This window comes from Hyperolius riggenbachi, chromosome 5 (assembly GCF_040937935.1).
Source record: "Hyperolius riggenbachi isolate aHypRig1 chromosome 5, aHypRig1.pri, whole genome shotgun sequence".
Taxonomy (NCBI): domain Eukaryota; kingdom Metazoa; phylum Chordata; class Amphibia; order Anura; family Hyperoliidae; genus Hyperolius; species Hyperolius riggenbachi.
Genome location: NC_090650.1, coordinates 410,081,069 through 410,105,631, shown reverse-complemented (window position 1 = coordinate 410,105,631; position 24,563 = coordinate 410,081,069). Strand labels below are relative to the sequence as shown.

General features: G+C 44.9%; 1 protein-coding gene across 1 annotated transcript in view; it reads left to right on the top strand.

Annotated features, from left to right (window-relative positions):
- SAMD12 (sterile alpha motif domain containing 12) overlaps positions 1-21,317 on the top strand; it is a 649,400-nt gene extending 628,083 nt beyond the window's left edge. The window contains exon 5 of the mRNA XM_068237958.1: positions 20,568-21,317. Coding sequence (XP_068094059.1) covers positions 20,568-20,590 — 23 coding nt within the window. The 3' untranslated portion in view covers positions 20,591-21,317. The remainder of the gene's footprint in view (positions 1-20,567) is intronic.
- Positions 21,318-24,563: the final 3,246 nt, after the last annotated feature.

The window sequence follows — 24,563 nt, the reverse complement described above, 5'->3', positions numbered from 1 at the left end:
AGTTGCAGGTGGGAAGTGATAGGCAGATTGTGCGGCTGAGGAGCCACAGTATGTGGGGTAGAGTCAACGCAGCTTGTCTATCGCCCAACAACACCAACACCCCCCCCCCCCCACATTGATGCGGGGTCTACATGAAAAGGGCGCTGGTAAATAAGGGCGCCTGGTGGAGCCCATATATATACCAACTTCGGCTACAAAAAAGGCGCCTGGTGTAGCCCATATAAAAACTTCAGCTACAAAAAAACTCCGGGATGTGTTAATTACTATTCCCCCTCCAGGCCGCCATGGATAGTGGGGGAATGAAATAATTCGGCTTACAGTGCTTGTAGCCCATATAAAAACTTAGGCTACAAAAAAAAGGCAATAATATGGGCTACAGAGGGGCACCTTACTGTAGCCGAAAAAAATATGGGCTACAAAGGGGAGCCCGCTTGTAGCCGAAAACCTTGTAGCCGAAAAAATATGGGCTACAAAGGGGAGCCCGCTTGTAGCCTATATCAAAACTCGGGCGCCCTTTTCTACACCTTGTAGCCCATATTTCCAGAAATAACATTGATGTCTATGGCGGCGCCCTTTTCATACAGGCAGCTCGGGCGCCCTTTTCAACCGATCCCTTGATGCGTGTTCACCAATCATGCAGCGGGGGGGGGGGGGGGGGAGATGACCACACAACTCCTGTTATGCTACGGTAGAATATTTGCCAGCAGAGGCTCTTGGGCCCCGTTTAAAAGAGGAGGTAGTGGTGGACTTTGCAATCCTGTGCAAGGCGTTTCGCAGGTTCAGTCCTGCTTCATCAGGCAGTAATTGGAGCAGAACATTACCTCACAGAGGCGCTTAGCTTCCTGACATACTTCAATAATTTGCTCCAATTACTGCCTGATGAAGCAGGACTGAACCTGCGAAACGCCTTGCACAGGATTGCAAAGTCCACCACTACCTCCTCTTTTAAACGGTTTTAATACATTTTATACATGTACGGATGCCTCTGCTCCAACTTACAGTTCAAGAAAAAACATTTGCTCTTAAAACGTCTTATGTGGATCTACGGGGACGGGGGGTATCTGTACGGACAAATATGTGATCGGTGTTGAGTGATCTGTGCTGTGTTTACAACTCCGAACAGCTGCGACCACTGCTGAGCGTGAATGAAAAGGCGAGGTACGCTGTGGAGAGTTAGTCTAAACGGCTCGATCTCCCTCCATCTTCATAAGTCCGGCCGCACCGTATAAACCTCAGATTAAACATACTGCCTTAATAAAACGCGCCTTAAGGCTATTGAATAAATATTTTCTAAATAAGTAGAGTGCTTTTTAGTGTATTAAAGAACGCTGTCCTGTTTTTATTGCATCGCAGCTGATACAGCGGCGGCGATTTCTCGTCTTAACTGAAAAAAAAGCTAAAACAAAAGCATAGAATCCACTAACAGGTGAGGCAAAGCGGTTTCTGTGAGGTCTACAGGGGTGTAAGTGAATTTAAGGCGCCATGGAAAATCGGAACAGTGCCAACAGTAGAATATTGGTAAATGTACAGATTTGTACCATAGCTAAACCTAACCCTACTCTCACACAGAACCCTCCACTACCACTGCCTAACTCTAACCCCCCCTTGGTGCCTAACCCTTATCTCCCCTAGTGATGCCTAACCCTAAGTCCCCCCCTGGTGGTGCCTAAACCTAAGACCCCCCTGGTGGTGCCTAACCCTAAGAGACCCCATGTGGTGTCTGACCCCCCCTGGTGGTTCCTAACCCTAACCCCCTCTGGTGGTGCCTAACCCTAACCCCCTCTGGTGGTGCCTAACCCTAAGACCCCCCTAGTTGTGCCTAACCCTAAGACCCACCCCTGGTGGTGCCTACACTTAAGCCTCCCCTAGCCCTAATTCCGCCCCCCCCTCCCCCGGTGGTGCTTAAACCTAAGACCCACCCCGGTGGTGCCTAACCCTAAGACATCCCCTGGTGGTGCCTAACCCTAACCACTCCCCCTGGTGGTGCCTAGCCCTAAGGCACCCTCCCCACTGATGGTGCAAAAAAGAAAGGAAAAACAGGAAACAAACCGATTAATTTCTCCTTAGTCGCCGGACTAACAACATAGTTACATACAGTGGGATGCGAAAGTTTGGGCAATGTTGTTAATCATCATGATTTTCCTGTATAAATCATTGGTTGCTACGATAAAAAATGTCAGTTAAATATGTCATATAGGAGACACACACAGTGATATTTTAGAAGTGAAATGAAGGTTATTGGATTTACAGAAAGTGTGCAATAATTGTTTAAACAAAACTAGAAAGGTACATACATTTTTAGCACCACAAAAAAGAAATGAAATCAATATTTAGTAAATCCTCCTTTTGCAGAAATTACTGCCTCTAAACACTTCCTGTAGATTCCAATGAGAGCCTAGATTCTGGTTGAAGGTATTTTAGACCATTCCTCTTTACAAAACATTTCTAGTTCATTCAGGTTTGATGGCTTTCGAGCATGGACAGCTCTATTTAAATCACACCACATATTTTCAATTATATTCAGGTCTGGGGACTGAGATGACCATTCAGGAACATTGTACTTGTTCCTCTGCATGAATGCCTTAGTGGATTTTGAGCAGTGTTTAGGGTCGTTGTCTTGTTGAAAGATCCAGCCTCGGCGAAGCTTCAGCTTTGTCACTGATTCCTGGACATTGGTCCCCAGAATCTGCTGATACTGAGTGGAATCCATGCGTCCCTCAACTTTGACAAGATTCCCAGTCCATGCACTGTCCACACAGCCCCACAGCATGATGGAACCACCACCATATTTTACTGTAGATAAGAGGTGTTTTTCTTGGAATGCTGTGTTGTTTTTCCTCCATGCAGAACACCCCTTGTTATTCCCAAATAACTCAATTTTAGTTTAATTAGTCCACAGCACCTTATTTCAAAATGAAGCTGGCTTGTCCTAATTTACATTAGCATACCTCAAGCGGCTCTGTTTGTGCTGTGGGCGGAGAAAAGGCTTCCTCTGAATACAGCATCTCCTTATGTAAGGTGTGCCGAATGGTTGAACGATGCACAGTGACTACATCTGCAGCAAGATAATGTTGTAGGTCTTTGGTGCTGGTCTGTGGGTTGACTCTGACTGTTCTCACCATTTATCGCTTCTGTTTATCCGCGATTTTTCTTGGTCTGACACTTTGAGCCTTAACTTGAACTGAGCCTGTAGTCTTCCATTTCCTCAATATGTTCCTAACTGTGGAAACAGACAGCTGAAATCTCTGAGACAGATTTCTGTATCCTTCCCCTAAACCATGATGGTGAACAATCTTTGTCTTCAGGTCATTTGAGAGTTGTTTTGAGACCCCCATGTTGCTACTCTTCAGAGAAATTTAGAAGAGGAGGGAAACTTACAATTGACCCCCTTAAATACTCTTTCTCATTATTGGATTCACCTGTGTATGTAGGTCAGGGGTCACTGGGATAACCAAGCCAATTTGAGTTCCAATAATCCGTTCTAAAGGTTTTGGAATCAATAAAATGACAACAGTGTCCAAATTTATGCACCTGCCTAATTTTGTTTAAAAATTATTGCACACTTTCTGTAAATCCAATAAACTTCATTTCACTTCACAAATATCACTGCGTGTGTCTCCTATATGATATATTTAACTGACATTTTTTATCGACGACCAACGATTTATACAGGAAAATCATGACGATTAACAAGGTTGCCCAAACTTTCGCATCCCACTGTAGATACTTGGGTTGAAAAAAGACATACGTCCATCGAATCCAACCAGAAAACAAAGAAAAAACACGCACTAATGATAATTATCGGACGTTGTCTGGTGCCCGAATTTCTCTTTTAGTGCCGGGTTGCCGATATTTTCAACTAAAGTCTTCCAAAGCCTCCCATGGCAGGCAGGGCCGGCCTTAGGTTTCAAAGCGCCCTGAGCAGAACCAGATTTTGGTGCCCCCCCCAAATTCATCCTCTTCGCGTGTGAGCGCACCACACACATACACAAATGGGGGGGGGGATCTGCTGCCTAAGTACACTAAAAGGGGATCTGCGACTGTAAGACTAGTAGCCTAAGCCTATATACACTAAAGGGGGGATCTGCCTACAGTAAAGGTTAGATAGGTAGCTGCCACCAGTATAGATTAGATAGGTAGCTGCCCCCAGTATAGATTAGATAGGTAGCTGCTGCCCCCAGTATAGATTAGATAGGTAGCTGCCCCCCCAGTATAGGTTAGATAGGTAGCTGCCCCCAGTATAGATTAGATAGGTAGCTGCCCCCAGTATAGATTAGATAGGTAGCTGCTGCCCCCAGTATAGATTAGATAGGTAGCTGCTGCCCCCAGTATAGATTAGATAGGTAGCTGCTGCCCCCAGTATAGATTAGATAGGTAGCTGCCCCCCCAGTATAGATTAGATAGGTAGCTGCCCCCCCAGTATAGGTTAGATAGGTAGCTGCCCCCCCAGTATACGTTAGATAGGTAGGTTCCCCCAGTATAGTATAGATAGGCAGCTGCCCCCAGTATAGGTTAGATAGGTAGCTGCCCCCAGTATAGGTTAGATAGGCAGCTGCCCCCCCAGTATAGGTTAGATAGGTAGGTGCCCCCAGTATAGATTAGATAGGTAGCTGCCCCCCCCCCCCCCCCCCCAGTATAGGTTAGGTAGGTAGGTGCCCCCAGTATAGATTAGATAGGTAGCTGCTGCCCCCAGTATAGGTTAGATAGGTAGGTGCCCCCAGTATAGATTAGATAGGTAGCTGCCCCCCCAGTACAGGTTAGATAGGTAGCTGCCCCCCCCCCCCCCCAGTATAGGTTAGATAGGTAGCTGCCCCGCCCAGTATAGGTTAGATAGATAGGTGCCCCCAGTATAGATTAGATAGGTAGGTGCCCCCAGTATATATTAGATAGGTAGCTGCCCCCCCAGTATAGGCTAGATAGGTAGGTGCCCCCAGTATAGATTAGATAGGTAGGTGCCCCCAGTATAGATTAGATAGGTAGCTGCCCCCAGTATAGATTAGATAGGTAGCTGCCCCCCCAGTATAGGCTAGATAGGTAGGTGCCCCCAGTATAGATTAGGTAGGTAGGTGCCCCCCCTCCCCTCATAGTGGAGGGGGAGCCGCGGGGAGGGCAGCCCGACCTCTCCCTCCCTTCCTCTCCGGGCCACCCTCCGTGCTCCCTCCTCCGATGCAGACTGCAGCATAGCCAGAGAGAACATCTCACCTCCCTGGTTCCGATCGCCGGCGCCTCTCACGGTGTATCACTTGCCGCTGGTCTCCTCTTGTACATTGTCACTGATACACAGTAAACTTCCTGTTAAGCAGGAAGTTTAGTGTGCATCAGTGACAATGTACAAGAGGAGACCAGCGGCAGTGAGAGGCGCCGGCGATCGGAACCAGGGAGGTGAGTTGTTCTCACTGCTGCAGTCTGCACTCTGCAGGGGGGAGCACGGAGAGCGCCCGGAGAGGAGGGAGGGAGAGGACGGGCTGCTCTCCCCGCGGCTCCCCCCTCCATCACGGTGGGCATCATTCATGTTTGCCCCTTATCACCTCCAGCAGCGGCAGGGGGGGGGGGGGGGGGGGGCGGAGCGGAGCGAGACGGACACAGCCGGGGCGCAGCTTGCCAGCTTGAAGCTTCCAAATTAAAACACGTGCGGCCAGGCGGCAGGAGCGCCCCCTGGAAGCCGGCGCCCTGAGCGATCGCACAGGTCGCTCAGGTCAAAGGCCGGCCCTGATGGCAGGAGATTTGAATGGGGGAGACAAGGCTGAAACGAGGGGACCAGGAGAGGAACAGGAAGGCTCTATAGGACCAGAGCCTTTCCCCTTCTTAGGTATCTGTAATTTATTTTTAATTTGTTTCAGGTTTGCTTTAAGGTGGCCAAGGGCAGCTCCTGCTCAAGGGGGCCGATGCATGTAAATGAGGGGTTGCTACATGAGGAAGAGGAAGCTGCAGATTGGGAACAACACATGGCAGAGGAGAGCTGCTATCCAAGGAAGCTGTGCAGGAAAGAGAGGGGCTGCTGCATATGGATGATACACATTACAGCGGGAGCTGCATATGTAATAGAAGGGGGGGCTGCTGTACATGGATGGTACACATAGAAGTGAGGGCTGCTGGAATGAAAGGGTGCTGCTGTACATAGGCATTACACATGGAAGAGGGGGCAGCACATGGAATGGGAGGGAGCTGCTGTACATAGACGTTAGAATTGAAAAAAGAGGGCCGCACATGGAATGGGAGGGGGGCTGCTGTACATAGATGTTACACATAGAAGAGGAGCTACATATGGAATGGGAGGGAGGCTGCTGTACATAGATGTTACACATAGAAGAGGAGCTACATATGGAATGGGAGGGGGCTGCTGTACATGGATGTTACACATGGAAGAGGGGGCTGTACATGGAATGGGAGGGGGCTGCTGTACATGGATGTTACACATGGAAGAGGGGGCTGTACATGGAATGGGAGGGGCTGCTGTACATGGATGTTACACATGGAAAAGAGGGCTGCACATGGAATGGGAGGGGTCTGCTGTACATGGATGTTACACATGGAAAAGAGGGCTGCACATGGAATGGGAGGGGTCTGCTGTACATGGATGTTACACATGGAGAAGAGGGCAGCACATGGAATGGGGGCATGGCAAGAAAGCTGGCCTTGGACAGAAAAGTATAAATCCATTGTTGATGGAGACTTAGCTGTGGCCCTCAGTGCCATGTCACAAAGGCAAAATTTAAAGGGCTTACTACAAGAAAATGTATGCAAAATTTAAAGGGACCTGGGATCAAAACTCAGATCACCAGCGGCCAACACAACATCCCAAAATAAACAATATTGTTGCTGCCACATATCCAACGGGCATGTGGGTTAAGCCCCTCTGCTGGTGTCAAGGCCAATCTCCTAGAGTGGTCCCTACGCTAACGGTGGATGCATCCGCATCCTACACATACAATGAGCGTATCCACGATTGGACACATGCCTGTTATAGGATAAAAAGCCTGAGAGCAGACTTACCTGAGGTCGCCCACAGGGCCATGGGCCCCTAACCTCGTAGGTTTTTATTATTATTATTATTATTATTTCTATAGCGCCAGCATCTTCCGTAGCGCTGTACATAATACAAACAAATAATGGGGAACAAATATACATAAGAAATACAAGACACTGTACAGTCATGACATTGAATAGAATAAGTACAGATACATACATAGTTGATATGTAGTTGGTACATGTACATATGTTAAAATAACAGCAGTATGAGAAACACTAGGAGGAGGTCCCTGCCCTTGCGGGCTTACAATCTAGAGGTTTTGGCTGGTATCGTTTGCTACGTCACAGGGAAACTGCTGTTGGTCGTGTCGTCCTAAAAAGATTCCTAAAAAGTTAAAATTTTCGTTATTAGCTAACCCAAAGTCACATACAGGATTATCAAAATTTTTAGGGTTGTCACCTGACGTAAGGTTATGTAGGTATTTAACGTCTGCATTTTGATCTTAAGGTTTCTTTGGGACTAGATACTCCAGCCAATATAAGGGTATTGAGGAGGAAGTATTATTAGGGCTGGATTTCTGGAGTGGCCACAAGAGATAAGAGGCCACATGTCTAAATAAATAATATCTCCTCTGAAGCTATCCTGCTTTGCGGAACACACAGTCTGAATTCCAGAGCTCCTGGCATCTTCCTTACTTCCTGGTGTGCGATGAGACAGTGCTATCTCCTGATGATCCGGCCGGAACATACTAGCTTCAGTTTAGTGCCAGGGTTGTAGAGAAGAATTTCTGATCTAGTAAGGTTTACATTTATGGGAAAATCATCTCCAATTTAAAACTCAAGCTGAGCTGAACAGCATAGAAGCTGGTCAGACTCTGTTCATGACTTGAGCCATTCCTTCTTCACTCCAGCAGGCCTTGGGCGCTGGAAAGTAGAAATCCAACCCTGGGTATCATGGAGATGTTCCCATTTCATGAGAGTATTTTGTGCTATGAAGGTCCTTTATTTGTAATTTTTTTTCTCACCATTATTATATAAGAATTATAATTTATATTTTACTATACTTATTTTCTCTCTCTCTTCCCATAAGGTTTATATGAATTTATTACATTACTAGGTAATGCCTAATGATGTTGATCCAGGGATTTTATCTGATTGCCATCTGGAGTCGGGAAGGAATTTTTCCCTTTAGGGGCTAATTGGACCATGCCTGGTGGGGTTTTTTTCGCCTTCCTCTGGATCAACAGGGATATGTGAGGGAGTAGGCCGGTGTTGGTGTTGTACTTTGTTCTCTGGTTGAACTCGATGGACGTATGTCTTTTTTCAACCAAAATAACTATGTAACATAATTTAATATTGTGCTCGTTGATTCTCACCTCTTCCATACTTTAAAGAGACTCCGTAACAAAAATTGCATCCTGTTTTTTATCATCCTACAAGTTCCAAAAGCTATTCTAATGTGTTCTGGCTTACTGCAGCACTTTCTGCTATCACAGTCTCTGTAATAAATCAATGTATCTTTCCCTTGTCAGACTTGTCAGCCTGTGTCTGGAAGGCTGCCAAGTTCTTCAGTGTTGTGGTTCTGCTATGCACTCCCCCCTCAGGGGGGAAAGAAACACACAAATGATCTCTTGAGATTCAAAAGGAATGCTGTATACAGCCTGCTTGTGTATGGATGTATTTTCTATGTGTGGACATACTGTACATCAACCTACTTCCAGTTTTGGTGGCCATTTTGTTTGTTTATAAACAAACTTTTTAAAACTGTTTTTAACCACTTTTAATGCGGCGGGGAGCGGCGAAATTGTGACAGAGGGTGATAAGAGATGTCCCTTAACACACTGGTATGTTTACTTTTGTGCGATTTTAACAATACAGATTCTCTTTAATTTTCGCAAAAATAATGTTAAATTTGATTATTGAGCGAAAATGCTATAAAAAAAGTTGTGTTATGTTTCATGGTTTTTGCGCTTTCCGTTTTCATAGTAGAATAACGATTTTCTGCATTTTCGCAGTAAAAATTTGAGCCTTATAAAAAGTTTTTTCATGTTTTCATGAGTCCGCCAGGAGAAAAGTGCGATATAAATGTTCTGTGTCTGTGTCTGTGTTTTCAGGCTTCTTGCGAATATTCATGGTAAAAATATAGATTTTCACCTTTTTGGGAAAAACCCCGAAAATACAAGCTATTGTCGCAAACATTTTCTCAAAATCTAAAATAGCACTTACGATGCAAAAATGACTTTGGCAAAAATTTGCAAGCAACACTGTTCCATAAATTCCTATATAGAATATTTATCCACAGTACGCCTGGCTGTCGGCCATATCCTCCTCATTGTAGTACAATAAATATCTGCAGATGATTGGCTTCCATCTCGGCCTTCTCTCTTTCGACACAAATGAACACCGGCACCTCCGCAATGACTTTGTCGTAAATTCTGCAGAGAGGGACTCTCTCTCCGGATAATGGAATTTGCCCTGTCGTACCTTTGATTAGAAAGGTAGATTGAGTTTGAATCCATAAAATAATCTTCCCATTTGCTTTATATATGCGAGCCCTCCTTAATTGAGAAGTTACAATTTGCCTGGAGCAGAGGAAGCATTAAATCTTGTGATTTACGACGCTGGAACTTTGAGCTTGCCGCTGTATTTCATGTGACCAGAGCAGGAACCTAATCTCTTCTCTGTCCTCTCCGTGGAGAATAATTCATTTAAAGGGGATTTTTACTTTCCCTTGAGATATACTTTATCCTATCCCCCACTGAGCTTCTACCAGCGTAGCTAACTCCAGCCAAAGCTTTTTATATTTTTCTTCTTTTGAAGCCTTAAAACCTCTGTCAGGTTTTTTGTTGTTATACTTTTTATTTGTTATGGGGGCTTAGTTGTACCTCCTACTGGCATGCCGCATAGCAACGCTCGATACTTCTGTGCCTGCTCAGACTGGAGGCAGGGAGTATGGTCGGTGCTGATGCATATAAAGACTCTCAGAAATACTGTATTTACCTCTGAGTGCTTCTGGGTGCAGCGCAGGCTTAGGGAGTGAAGTCTAATGCCTCCTTCACACTGGGAATCGCAAAACGCTAGAAAAATCGCAGAGAGTGCAGAAAATATCGTAATTGCACATTTTGTGTCATAATTACGAAAATGCAACATAGTTGCACCGAGTGGATCTTTTATTATTATTCTTTTGTATTTTGTGATTTTCATTTTTAATTTTTTTCTTTTCCCTGCACTTTCTCCATCTCCCCCTCTTTCTCCACACACCTACCTCTGCTATCCTCAGTATTCTGGTAAAAAAAAGTATTACAATTAGGCAAAGCTGCTTTATTTGTTTTTATTCTCTTTGCTTTTTTTTTTTTTTTAGCGTTACCTGATCCGACATTACTTACCTGATCCATGATGCTCTGCCTACCTCCTCGGGAATGCCATCGCAGTCAGTCTTCCAAAGCTCTTTGGAAACCTCCACCTGCATTGCCGTGACCCGCCCCAGCTCGGCAATCACCAATTAGGCTGCCAAGCTGGAGGCGGGCCGCTCTACTGTGCAGTCGCAAGTCTCCTGCGCCTGCCCACAGGGCCGGCCCTAGACTTTTTGCCGCCTGAGGCAAATTTTTAAAAAATTATTGCTGCCGCCGCCCCCCCGTGGGGGAGGGGGGAGGCCGCCGCCGCCGAGCTGGAGGGGTAGCGGGCAGGGCGGGGGTATTGGGCCTAGCGGCGGGGAGGGGGGTCGGAACCCCCCCTCCCTCGCCTGGGTCCCCCGTCCTCCGCTCCCCTCCAGCCTTAAATCCATCAGAAGCGCAACTCTCGTAAGAGGCAGTGGGCGGGGAAGACTCACCTCTTCCTCGCTCGATCCAGCGTGCGCTCCACTGACGTCCCTTCCTGCAGCGCCGTCCATTTACAATACAGTGGGCGGCGTTGCAGGAAGTGACGTCAGTGGAGCGCACGCTGGATCGAGCGAGGAAGAGGTGAGTCTTCCCCGCCCACTGCCTCTTACGAGAGTTGCGCTTCTGATGGATTTAAGGCTGGAGGGGAGCGGAGGACGGGGGACCCAGGCGAGGGAGGGGGGGGTCCGACCCCCCTCCACGCCGCTAGCCCCAATACCCCCGTCCTGCCCGCTACCCCTCCAGCTGGGCGGCCGGCTCCTCGCACCCTCCGACGGGCGGATGCCGCCCCTAGAAATTTGCCGCCTGAGGCAAAAGTTTCACCCCGCCTCATGAGCGTGCCGGCCCTGCCTGCGCAGTAGAGCGGACCCGAAAGAGATCAGCTATTTCCGCCTAATTCCGAGCGGAGAGCTGCAACAGCGCCCCCGCTGGAACAGGGAAAGGTAAATATTGCACAGCCTGACAAATTTTCAGCTGTGCATTCCGGAGGCTGCAGCAAGACCGCCGTGGGACACAGGAGGACGGGGGAAGCCTCATTATGATCCAGAGGCTTCCCCTTTACCAAGATGATACCCCCGGGGGAACTTTTTTCGTTACAGAGTCTCTTTAAGCGCTCTTTAAAGGGGAACTGAAGTAAGAGGTATACGGAGGCTGCCATATTTATTTCCTCTTAATCAATATCAGTTGCCTGGCAGCCCTGCTGATCTATTTGGCTGAAGTAGTGGCTGAACAACACCAGAAACAAGCATGCAGCTAGTCTTGTCAGATCTGACTTTAAAGTCAGAAACACCTGATCTGCTGCATGCTTGTTCAGGGGCTACGGCTAATAGTATTAGAGGCAGAGGATCAGCAGGGTTGCCAGGCAACTGGTATTGCTTAAAAGGAAATAAACATGACAGCCTCCATATACCTCTCTCTTCAGTTCCCCTTTAAATCCTATATACTCCGTCTGTGCAAGTTGGTAATGTTAAAGTTGAGCAGAAGTTTTCACCCGACAGCTCTGAACTCCAACATGAACAGCTTGAGACATTTACACTGCCGCGACGATGTACTTAAAGATGCTGCACGGCAGTCGCCTCCCCCACACTGATAATGACAGTGATCGCTAAAGTGACAAGTAATCACTCCATGCATCAGAACACCCAGTTCCCCTGCCATTGAAAGAGCCTCATTAGCGCTTACTTTTCCACATTGTTTAATATTGCGCACATAATGACATCCCAAGGTTCACTGTCTCCGGCCCAACGTGCGATTGTGCCTCCATGTCACACGTCACCCTCCTCAGATCGCTGTGACAGGTGACAGCGGAAGTGATATTACACATTAATGTTGTTAGCTCTACCTTCTTTCATAGGTAGGAATGACAACGTAAATGCTTGTGTCAGATAAAAGGTGCTCCAAGGAACAATAAAATTAACACAATTTGCAAATCAAAATGGACTTAAAGTGACACTGAAGTGAAAAAAAAAAGTACGATATAATGAATTGTAGGTGTAGTACGGATAACCGATAGAACATTAGTAGCAAAGAAAAGAGTCTCAGATTTTTATTTTCAGTTATATAGCTTTTTTTCTTTTTTTTTTTTTATAACCTTGCATCATTCTATCATATTTGCAATTACAAACCACACGCTGTATTTTAAACAATGAAACAGAGCAGAGCTAATGACACTTTGAACTTCCCTACTGTAAAATCTTATTTGAAGCTGCCTCTAACTGTTTATTTGATGTATAAGTGCTTCAGAAAATAGGATTGTCTCCGGCCCAAGTCGGAGAGCTCAGAGAAGCTCTTTTACATAGATAACAAGTGAAGTTTCTTAACTCTTCCTGTATTGGAAACAATTACACTACACATTATATGATGGGCTTGATTCACTAAGACAAATTGCACGCCTTGTCACAGTTAGCATGCCTTATATCAGTTAACACGCTTTACCAGAGTAGCATAGCAAACTTATGGCTGCTAATTGGCAATGGCAACGTATGCCTACTATATGGCAAATACACTCATCCTGGCCTGAGTCCCTGTGGGTTCGTAGTGCTCACTATGCTACTCTGATAAGGCGTGTTAACTTTGATAAGGCATGCTATTTGTCTTAGTGAATCAAGCCCATTGAGTTTATTTTCAGTTCAGATTCCCTTTAAAGGACTTCTGAGGCCAAATAAAAAAAAAGTTAAATACCTGCATCATATTTGAAGGCACGGAGGACGCCGTCCGCGCCAGGTCCCCGCCGCTCAATAGCCCCCCGGGCCGGCTCCCGACCTCACGGCCTGGGTCGGGCACTCCTGCCTCTACAAACATGGCCGCATGAGCTGGCCGCAGCTGCACAGTCCGCATAGCCGCGAGTGCGGCTGCGCAGCTCTCGGGCCAACCCCCCGATCCACGCTCCAGCTCATGCGCCCATGTTTGTAGAGGCAAGAGAGCCCGACCTAGGCCGTGAGGTCGGGAGCCGGCCCGGGGGGGCTATTGAGCGGCGGGGACCCGGCTGAACGGCACGGAAGGTGCGGACGGCGTCCTCCGTGCCTTCAAATATGATGCAGGTATTTAACTTTTTTTTTATTTGGCCTCGGAAGTCCTTTAAAGCGGATTTTAACTCAGAACTTTCTCTCTTCGCTAAAAGATAAACAACAGCATAACAACCTTAACAGAAAAAACATTTCTTTGTTACAGCTAATACAAATCATGCAAAAAACTGCAGTGTGTCTACTTCCTGCTTTCATGGAAGCAGACAGTGTTAATAACACCATGTGTTTACAAATAAGCTACTCTGCCAGGGCAGCCAGCCGACACAGCTGAGAGATCAAATTACAGTTGTGACAGAGATGAGGGAGAAATAGACAGGCTAAACTCGCTACAGACATACGGGGTGCATTTCTCTATATTTTCCTTCCGTCCCTTGCAAGAGTTCACTTAGACAATACAATACAGAGGCGCCAACAGAGTAAAAGTATCAAGTTAAAAAGGTATAAAATGAGGGGCAAGGGTAAACGTACCTCCCCGACAAAACACAACTATTGTAGAAGATCAAGAAAAACGGTATTTATTCTTACTCCAAAAACAGTTTGCAACGCGTTTCACGGGTCTCAAGCCCACTTCCTCAGGCAAAAATACACTAGGAGCAACTTTCAAGTTGTGCAGACAGAGGCGCTTCACTAGTGTGCACAACTTGAAAGTTGCTCCTAGCAACGGGGGGGGGGGGGGGGGATTTAGGGTTAGGCACCACCAGGGGGGTTTTAGGGTTAGGCACCATCAAGGGGGTGGTTAGGGTTAGGCACCACAGGGGGTCTAGGGGTTAGGGATAGGTATAGGGAGGGTTCTGTGTGAGAGCAGGGTTAGGTATAGTTACAGCACAATATTTTTAATATATACAATTTATTAAATTGTGTTTTTACACAAAAGGGGAGGTCTAGAAGTTATGGTTAGGGATAGGGAGAGATCTGTGTGAGCGTACAGTTAGGTATAATTGCAATAAAATACCTGTAAAATCTACCATTGTATTACTATGCTTAATACAAGAGTAAATATCGGTTTTTGCTATATACGCTATATTTGACGTTTCATTTCCAGTATCGTTTGTTGTTATAGACGGTATTTTGCCGTTTCATTTCCATTTATATAACCTATTTAGCACTAGATTTTCGTTTATAACTTATAAACGAAAAATATTGTTTTACATTACAACTTATAATTTCGGCTATATTCCGCGCACTTTCTTCTCTCTCTTGCCTACCCCTGATGACCCTCACGGCCTGGAGGCCCATCTCACAAGGGCCATAAAACAAGTGTAGCCATCATTATCTTCACACCCATAACAAGTGTAGCCACAAAAACTGGTCCTGAAGAATTCTATTGGAGGAAGGGAAGAAGGTTTAGGCACCAGAACTTTTGTGTCTATAGATTCTCAGCACGTAAATCTGGCCACTCATCCAATTTTTAAACACGGGAACCACACATGGCAGGAGCTGGAGGAAAAGTTGCCATTCTCCTCTAGCTCCAGCCATGTGCGGTTCCCAGTTTGAAAATTGGATGAGTAGTTATACCTGGCTTCATGTTGTCCAGATGTTTATTAAGAACATGTGTGTTAACTATACAGATTTGTCGACGTTGTCGCCTCAATGTATACAACTGCACTAATCTTGATGTTAACAACTGATGCATTTTTGCCATTCTTTGCTATGGAAAATGTTTCCTGAAGGATACTTTTTATGAACATTTTTGCACATGTGTTGTCTTCAATAAAAATCTTTTGTATTTTTTCATATAAATTCTTCAAGTTTCTTCAGTTTTTTGCTATATATATCCTTTTAGGCTGCTTTCACAGTAAGACGTTACAGGCGCACGTTAGTGCAGCCAGTACCGCTCCCCAACGCACAGCAATGTAACTGCTATGGGCTGTTCACAGTGCCCACGTTGCGTTACATTGTAACGCTGCACGTCAATCTAAAGTGCAGCATGCTACGGCGTTAGAGCGGCTTTGCCGCGTTAGCCTGCTTGCACAGGCGCAGTGATTGGCCACATGGCTAATTAATATTCACTGCACTGTGCTGACGTCACTGGCGGGACCACGTGATGCGGAGTGTTCCGCTCACGTGGTCTCCACCAGCGCATGCATACTATAGTACGCATCACGGACGCATCAAAGAGCCACTTAACTAGCTGCTCTTTGCTAACGTCCTTTGCCACCACCACCATGCGTTGCGTTAGGTGTACATTATGCGACCTTAACGTAGCACCTAACGTTGCGTCTTAGTGTGAAAGAAGCCTTACTGGTATTAAGTTTAGAATATAGTCCAACCAGTTTGGTGTCCAATCTGCTGGCAATGAGTGCCATTTCGGTGTAATGAAGATGCAGCCAAATGGCAAGCTTTGTAACACTGCGTGCGTTATGCTGTGATATTACCCGACGGCAGAGAACCGCAACATGCCGCATCTGGGCATGGATGGGCTGAGATGTGACTCCAAGGGGGGCACCTGGCTACTGCCGGTACTGAGCGCTAACAAGCACCTGCCCTGTGGAAGAGAGCCGCCGGCAGGCGGACAATTCACCGCTTTTCAGCTGCCGTGGCCAGTGTGATGTTACAAATGCTTTACAGAACAGCAAAGTGATATATGTCTGCTTTCCTGCTTATTATTGCACGAAAGAATCAGACTGACTTTTTTAAACTGCTTGTTGGCACACTTATATTGCATTGTTAATCTACCAACCTACCCACGTACTTTCCCAGCCTACATTCACCTTTTTTAAAGGTCTGTATGGCTGATATTGTGGTGAAACCCCTCCCATAGTGTGATGTCATGACCATGTTTCTGACAGTTTCTGTCTGTGAACCTCTTTGCAATGTGGGAAATAACAGCTTTTTCCAACTGCCAAGCAAGCAGCATCTCCCTCTGTGCATAGAACTCTCAGTAACGAACATTCCGTACAGATCTCCTGACAGAACTAAAGATGTCGCCACCTGTTATAACTTTCAGACTGTAAATCAGGGAGAGGAAACATTTTACGATTTGCAAACACTGACTAAACTAATATTGGAAAAAATAAGCAATTTTATTCATTATGCTATTTTCACTACAGGTCCTCTTTAAGTATAAAGTATACGGAACACCTTAAATGCACGTATTTGTTCCACTGTGGCACTGTTAAATTTCTTGCCACTTTTAATCAGCACTGAAACGATCACGCGGCCGCGCTCTCTCGTACAGAACACCTCACTTTGGGAACGCAAAAACGCCTAATACACTTAGAACTTCGTTAATTATTAGGCATTGTCAAACGCGTTAGTCAGTGGCGTGTTGATTCCCCCACCGTGTAAAAATTAATTAAAATCTGCAAAAAAACGCTTTGTTTTAATTGTCAGCTTTAATTTGCTCCCCGTCCAGTGCACTTATTTAGCTTATAACGCTTCTGCCGTTGGAAGCAGCTCGCCGTGGATACATGAAGAGGAGGGCGAGAGCACATCAGATGTTTGGAACATGTTTTTTCTCCTCATGCAACGATTGTGGCTGCTGGAATATATCTCCTGGTCCATCAATAGGATAATTTCCTCTTGCAAAGCTAGAGTGGGCGGCTCGGGCTCCTTCTTACGCCGCCATTGGGCAGCCTGGCCGACTTCAGTCGTTAATTATTAGATCAGGGAGAGAATTCTCGCGCCAAACTCTTCCTACTCCAAATGAGCATTTCATGTGGAAAATGAGCGGCTGCTGCCTGCTGCAAAGTCGTTGGTCCAACCTTTCTTGTGGTTACTGCCAGAGTTTCGGGTTGCCATGGCGATAGCACAGATGCAGTTGGAACACAAACTTTTGCTGCGAAGCTAAATCGAAAACAGTAATCATTGCGTGACCTGCACTATAATGTATGGGGGCGACGGCGAGTTTGGCATTATAAGAGTGGATAATTATACGTCAGCGTTTCTGGATTGACATGTTTTATAGATATGATCTGGGTAATCTGTATTATTATTATTTTGTGAAGCATGCAAGAGCCACACTGCTTCCAGCTACATGATCTGATTTTGTTTTACATACATTTTTGTGAAGAGGACAATTTAGTTATAGAAAATCAAAAAGTGTTTGTTTAAGTTAATAGGAATCAGTACAAAAAAAAAGCCAGATACTTACTTTAAAGAGGAACTGTCGTGAAAATCTTATAATGTAACCACATAAGGACCGGGCTATTTTCTACTGATCTGTGCTGGGTGGGCTCTCCAGCCCACAGCACAGTTCAGGTTGCAGCCAGAGCGACAAGACTTTCCCCCTTTTTTCCCAACTAGGGGGATGTCCTGCTGGGGGGGTCTGATCGCCGCTGGCTATCTGCGTGTAGTAGGGAGGGCTCCTCAAAGCCCCTCTCCGCAGCGATTTCCGCCCTCCCTCTCTTTCCCTCCCTCCCCTTCTCTGTACGGGCAGTACAGGACGGCGATCCGTCCTGCACCGCCTCTGCCGGCAATCCCCGGCCAATCAGAGGCCGGGGATCGCCGATCTCCTTTATGGCGCTGCTGTGCAGCAGCGCCGTATGATGTAAACACGGGATTTCTTCCTCGCGTGTTTACATTTAGCCTGCGAGCCGCGATCGGAGGCTCGCAGGCTGTTCACGGAGATACCCTCCGTGAACTGACATGGAAAGGCCGCTCACACGAGCGGCCGTTTCCATGTAAAACCACTTACGACCTGCCGCCGCCTATCGGCGTTAGGCGGTCGTTAAAACACATACAAATAAGAAATATATTTTTTCCTGAGTAAAATGAGCCATACATTACTTTTCTCCTATGTTGCTGTCACTTACAGTAAGTAGTAGATGTCTGACATTACTGACAGATTTTGGGTTAGTCCATCTCTCCATAGGGAATTCTCAGCATAGCCTTTATTCTTTATAAAGACACTCCCTAAAAAAGATTTATACAAAGATGCTGGTCAGCCTCCCTGCTCACCAATACTTTTTTTGGCAGTTGCATGGAGCCACTGCCCTTCACTAAATATATTTTGGAAATAAAGAAATCCCTGTGAACCCCCCATGAGGAAATAGGCTAGTCCAAAACCTGTCGGTTCAGTCAGATTTCTACTACCTATTGTAAGGAACAGCAACATAAGAAAAAAGTAATTTATGGCTCATTTTACTCTGGAAGAAATGTACTTCTTACTTGTATATGTTTACATATATTTAAAATTTTAACATTTTCGCGGCAGGAGGTCCTTTAACCTCCCTGGCGGTTAATTTTTTTTTGCCAAATTGGCAAAAAAAACGTTTTTTTTAAATTTTTTTTTTTTTGTTTCATGTAAAGCTACCAGAGTGGTAGCTACATGAAACACCACTAGAGGGCGCATGTGTCCCTCTAGTGCGATCGTCGCCGGCATCTATAGCAAACAGGGGAACGCGTATACAACGCGTTCCCCTGTTTGGCTTCTCCTGTCGCCATGGCGACGATCGGGATGACGTCATGGACGTCAGCCGACGTCCTGACGTCAGACACCTCCGATCCAGCCCATAGCGCTGCCCGGAACTCATTGGTCCGGGCAGCGCAGGGCTCTGGCGGGGGGGGGGCCCTCTTTCGCCGCTGCGTGCGGCCGATCGCCGCAGAGCGGCGGCGATCAAGCTGTGCGCGCGGCTAGCAAAGTGCTGGCTGCGCGCACAGCAATTTACAGATTAAAAATCGCCCCACCAGGGGCTGAGATCTCCCCCTGCGCGGCATAGCCCGAGCTCAGCTCGGGCTTACCGCCAGGGAGGTTAAAGAGAAACTCCAAACAAAAATGTAACTTTATCCCAATCAGTAGCTGATACCCCCTTTTACATGAAAAATCTATTCCTTTTCACAAACAGACCATCAGGAGGCGCTGTATGACTGATATTGTGGTAAAACCCCTCCCACAAGTAACCCCTCCCACAAGAAAAGTTCGAACTTTTGTGGGAAATAGCTGTTTACAGCTGTTTCCAACTGCCAAAAACCATGCAGCAGTTACATCACCTGCCAACAGTAAAATGTTCACTGGAGTTCCTCTTTAAGCAGGTCATACGCTATACAATTGTAATTGTATGATTTCACTACTTCCAAGTGGTAGGAGAGCTTGCCTAAACAATCTGTCCAAAGCATTTCCAAAAGCATTTGTGGAAAAACAAAACTTCTTTCAAATGCTGTACATAATTGTAAAACTTTAATTCATGTAAAAAAAATGTCAGTGTTAAAGAAAGGGAAAAGGGGGGTCCATGCTCTGATCATCTCCCATCTAGACTATTGTAATGGCATCCACCACCGGATTTTCCATAAGGCACTGTAGGCAGGTGTCTACAGGCGCCCGATGATGGAAAGACGGCTCACTCTCCTCCCCAAGTGCCTCCGTCCCTCCTTCTCTATGCAGAGTCCTGATGAAAGTGTAAATGAGCGGTTACTCAACCAGCTCTCTGCATTCCACTGATGATATCTCCCTTCAGTCAGGAGCACCTCTAGCTACTTCATATTGTGGGCACCTCTGGTTACCCAGTACTAAGGGGCACCTGTGGCTACCAACACTGGGCAGGGGAAGTAATGGAGAAGTGACAGCTTGGCCAGCCAGGACATTTGCAGTGCGGTTTGTAGGTTAGTGGGCGGCAAAGTCTGGGGTGCCAGAACATCAGGGGGCTGGTAGAAGCCCCAGATAAGTTAAACTAGGCGCCTAAGATTTGGGACCTCTTTTCTGTGGCACGATACTCGACCTGATGAAGCGGTTGTTACCGCGAAACGCGTTGTCAATTTAAAAGTGCCTTATTAAAGTATTCTAGTGAACATTCTGTAAGGAAGGATCCTTCCATACCTTTTGTTTTAGTTTTATATATATGCCCCTATAGTGGTTCCATTAACCAGTGGTATATAAATCGTCAGACAAGTACCCCAAGGGCGCCTCCTACCTTCTTCCAGATAAGTTAAACTGCCTTTTTTGTATTTATTTTAGGTTACCTTTAAGGGTATTTTTTTATCTCCAGAGCACCCAGAGCCCATACAGGTGAGCAGAGGCTCCCACCAAGTCATCCCCTAGGAAGAATATTACACCTCCAAGTTTGTTCAATAGCCCAGAACACTGTAGTGCCGACTACTTTCTTCTTATTCTTATTTACTGTCAAATGCACAATAAATGACTTTTTTCCTATGTCGCTGTAACAATTGGTATTATTAATCTAAAGGATATTTTCTGAGTTGACCTTTTGCGAAAATGTGGAGATGTGTCTAACAGAGGAAAAACTTTTTTTTCCCCTTCCAGGCTCTACAGAAAGCTCTCCGTAACGTGACATCATCAGACCGAGGGCCGGACCACCCTTCTAAGAGGAACGGAAATCTTCTTAATCGTCTTTGGAAAAGATTAACCTACAAGAAGTCCACTGTGAAGCTTGTGATCAGCCAATGCCTGGAATGGGGTCTGACACAGAACTGCTGCAAACAGCTGCCGACACACTTATATTACACATATGATCAGTGTCATGCCTACCATAGGAAATGCCTGTTTAGCTAGTTTTGTGATCTGCATACCCCCGCCATACTGCACCGCCTCTCACATCACGTGACTTGTACACTGCTAAATGTATTGTCCAATGAGGAGGCATCAGAAACAAAGATAAATCCACACACATATGGCACTGATTCAAACCACTTTTTCTTCTAAGTTTTCTCCCACGAGACACATTTTAAAGTGGAATGAAACCCAGCATTTCTTCTTTGCTCTTTTTTTTTTTTTTTTTAACAGCATGCAAAGGGTTAAATCACAGGACTGACTTTTTTTCCTGCAGGGGCAGCTGCATCCGAACTGCTGATAACCTTATCTTGTGTTTACATTCTTCACTTGATACAATTAAGTAAACATCCTCTGACTGCAGAAACTTCTGCTAATGAGTCCTGAACTGAAACACTGCTCAGAAATCATTACTGGCTGCATTTACAATAGAAATACAACAGTTATGAATAAAATGCACCAGCAGCTTTCAAAGTAAATAAACTGAACTTTGGGAACTAATAATTTCTAAATGAATAATAATACTTGTGCACAAAAGCAAATATGATAATTGTATGGGTTATAAAAAGTAGCAAAACACATTTTTATTGAATATTTTGTCAGAGTTTAAAACCACTTTAAAGTGAACCAGAGACGAAACACCCTCATGTATTTTACCATATATATCAGTGGGAATATTAGAGAAAACACCTACCCTGCTCTCTGTTTCATTTTTCCTTGCTTATTATCAGTCCTGATAAAATCCCTTGCTCAGGAATCATGATAGCTGAGTCTGTCTTCTCTGATGTCGTTTCAAGCCCAAGCCTGACCCCTTCTGGCTCTGCTCAGGAATTATTATAGCCGAGTCCTTATAGCAAAGCCAGACTGAATGCTCAGTCGGGGATTTTATCAGGGCTGGTAAGAAGCAAGCTGAGCAGTGAAGAATGAAACAGAAAGCATGGTAGGTGTTTTCTCTAATGTTCCCACTGATATATATGGTAAAATACATGAGGGTGCTTCGTCTCTGGTTCCCTTTAAACTTTCTTTTCAGATTACTTTCCATCACACTGCAATTGAAAAAGTACCATAAAGTAGGTGAAAAAGTACTAACAACCTAATTCTGAGTATTTTATGTGCTTGCTGGTGCCTTAAAATGCATTTCACTGATAAGGTGGGAAAATATCACCCAGGAAAAAAAGCGAATTTCATATGGGCTTAAAGTGTAACTGTCGGGCATAAAATCGAAAATCAATTCTTTATTTTTATCTGGTAAACAAGTAATAAGGATGCTAACCAGGCAATCCAAAAGTTCAAATCACTATAATTTTTCTTGTTAATCAATGATCATTCCCCAGTTTACCTGACTCTTATTTGGTACACACAAAATTTGGTACACAAAAAGGAAGTTGCAGTGCATGCTTGGTTGTCCTTTTTTGCTGCTCTACTTCCCCCTCAGACTTAACTAATGCAGCCTGATTGGCCAAAGCCTCTTTCCCTCCTGTTTTCCCCTCCCACACCTCTCTTCCTCTCCAATTGGCAATTATTTCTCATGCTGAGACAATACACTTTCTATAGTGAAGGGCGGGCAATGCATACACAATCAGGCAGAGGAGAGTAAGGGAGAAAATTACATCAGGATTTGCTTCAAAATAGCCAAATTAAAATGGGAAATGCTAAGAAGGATTTTCTCTTTTTTTACTGTAGAAAAATCACTGAAATCAAAACATGGACAGTGCAATACATATGTTATGTAAATAGAGCAAGTATTTATCTACTTACAGTATATATGTGTTTTTTTCTGAGATAGTATGGTTGACAGCTCCTCTCAGTGAATTGAATAAAGGTAATAGACAATAATCAGATAGGGTCACCTTCCTTGCTATGCAGTGGGGTGGGGCTACAATGAATCACAAGACAAGACTTCCCAGACACAAGGGCCCCGAGTATGCAAAAAGTTTTCTTACAAGGGGGTTGATTCACAAAACGTATTCCATGAATTATACCTCCTTTCTTATCTGTCTTTACACAATTTCATTTATCTCTCCTTTAGCCCTGTTTAATTCACCTTTTCACCTGAGTTTTTTCCGCGTGCAGGAAAAAAGGCCGCCGTGAAAATAGGGCCCGACTTATTAACTAATTTGGCGCCAGGTATGAACGAAATTTGCTAACGAGAACCATCGTTGTCAAGCTTTATTAACGGTAATTACTGTTGGAAAAACAAACAAGAAATAATAACGAATAAATATTAACGTTAAGTGTGGTTATGTTTTTCGTCAATACTGCTTAACCCAACCCTAACCTGGTGGTGCCTAAAACTAACCACTCCCCTAGTGGCACCAAACCCTAACTACTCCCCCCCGCCCGTGGTGCCTTACCCTAACCACCCCCTGGTGTTGCCTAAAACTAACTGCCGCCTAGGTGTTGCCTAACCCTAACCACTCCCCCTGGTGGTGCCTAACCCTAACCACTCCCTCTGCAGAAACACGCTTTTACATATATTAACGATAATACCTTTGAAAACATAAAATCTGTACTTATTAACGAAATAATGTAAATAATGTGACAAAATCTAAACCGTTGTAAACTTCTAAAAGGATGACTACCTCAAAAACTATAATGTTGTAATGTTATTAACAAGATTTTTCATGGCGCCCTTTTTCTGCTTTTTTCACCGTATTAACGATAATTGCATTAAAGTCTATGGCGGCGCCCTTTTCGTCCACCCTCAGCCCGCGGCCCTTTTTCCTGCTACCTTTTTCTTATGAGATATAATAACTTTTAGCACTGTGCAATTTACACAGTACCAAAAAGTAGGTGAAAAAGTATTATCAATATTATTTTCGTATGTTCTTGATTGCTGGGGGTTTAAAAAAGATTTTATTGACACGGTTTGAAATAATCACCTAGGAGAAAACTTAGGAGAAAAGGGGAATTGCATATGGGCCTCATAAAATGTATGGTAATTTGAGCCATCTGCAAGCAAAAAACAATTAAAAAAATTTGGTACTACTTTTTTTACCTGTTTCTTTGGTTTTTTTTTTTTTTCAGGCTCAGCCACGCCACCCGGCTACTTCCTGATTAATTTAAGGCATTCGCCTTAGATTCCGGTAATTCTTGCATCATTGCCTGAAAAAAATATATATTTCACAACCCAATGTAGTCTTTATATCTGTATAATATATCTGTATAATAACTTTAATAATAGTATTTATTTTAATCACTTTGGTAGTTTTTTAATTGCAAAGCATTGAGAAAGGATTTAAAAGAGAAAATGAAAAATGTTATCTCCTCATAGTTGACGTGAAACATAAGTAAGGTGAGATAAATCTTGAGATAAGTTTGGTGACTCAGCCTCACAGCACCTCATTAACTACAACTAAATACTTCTCATCAGGGGTGCAGCTAAGGTTTTGGTGGCCACAAGCAGTCTATAACTTGAGGCCCCCATCCACGAAAGCACATCTAAAAAAATGGATAGCCACATCCCAAAAGGCGGAAAATGGGCGCAGCCAAAACATGATGTGTGTGGAGCCAAATACTAGCAGTTTCTAGGCTAAATCGCACCCAGGGCGAGGGCGTAAAATGCGCCCCCAACGTGGAGACCGGTATAGGTGCCCGCAGTATAGGTAGCCAGCTATAGGTCCCCACTCCCCAGTATAGGTAGCCCATATAGTTGCCCCCAGTATAGGTAAGATAGGTAGGTGCCCCCATATAGGTTAGATAGGTTGGCGCCCCCGTATAGGTTAGATAGGTAGGTGCCTCCAATATAGG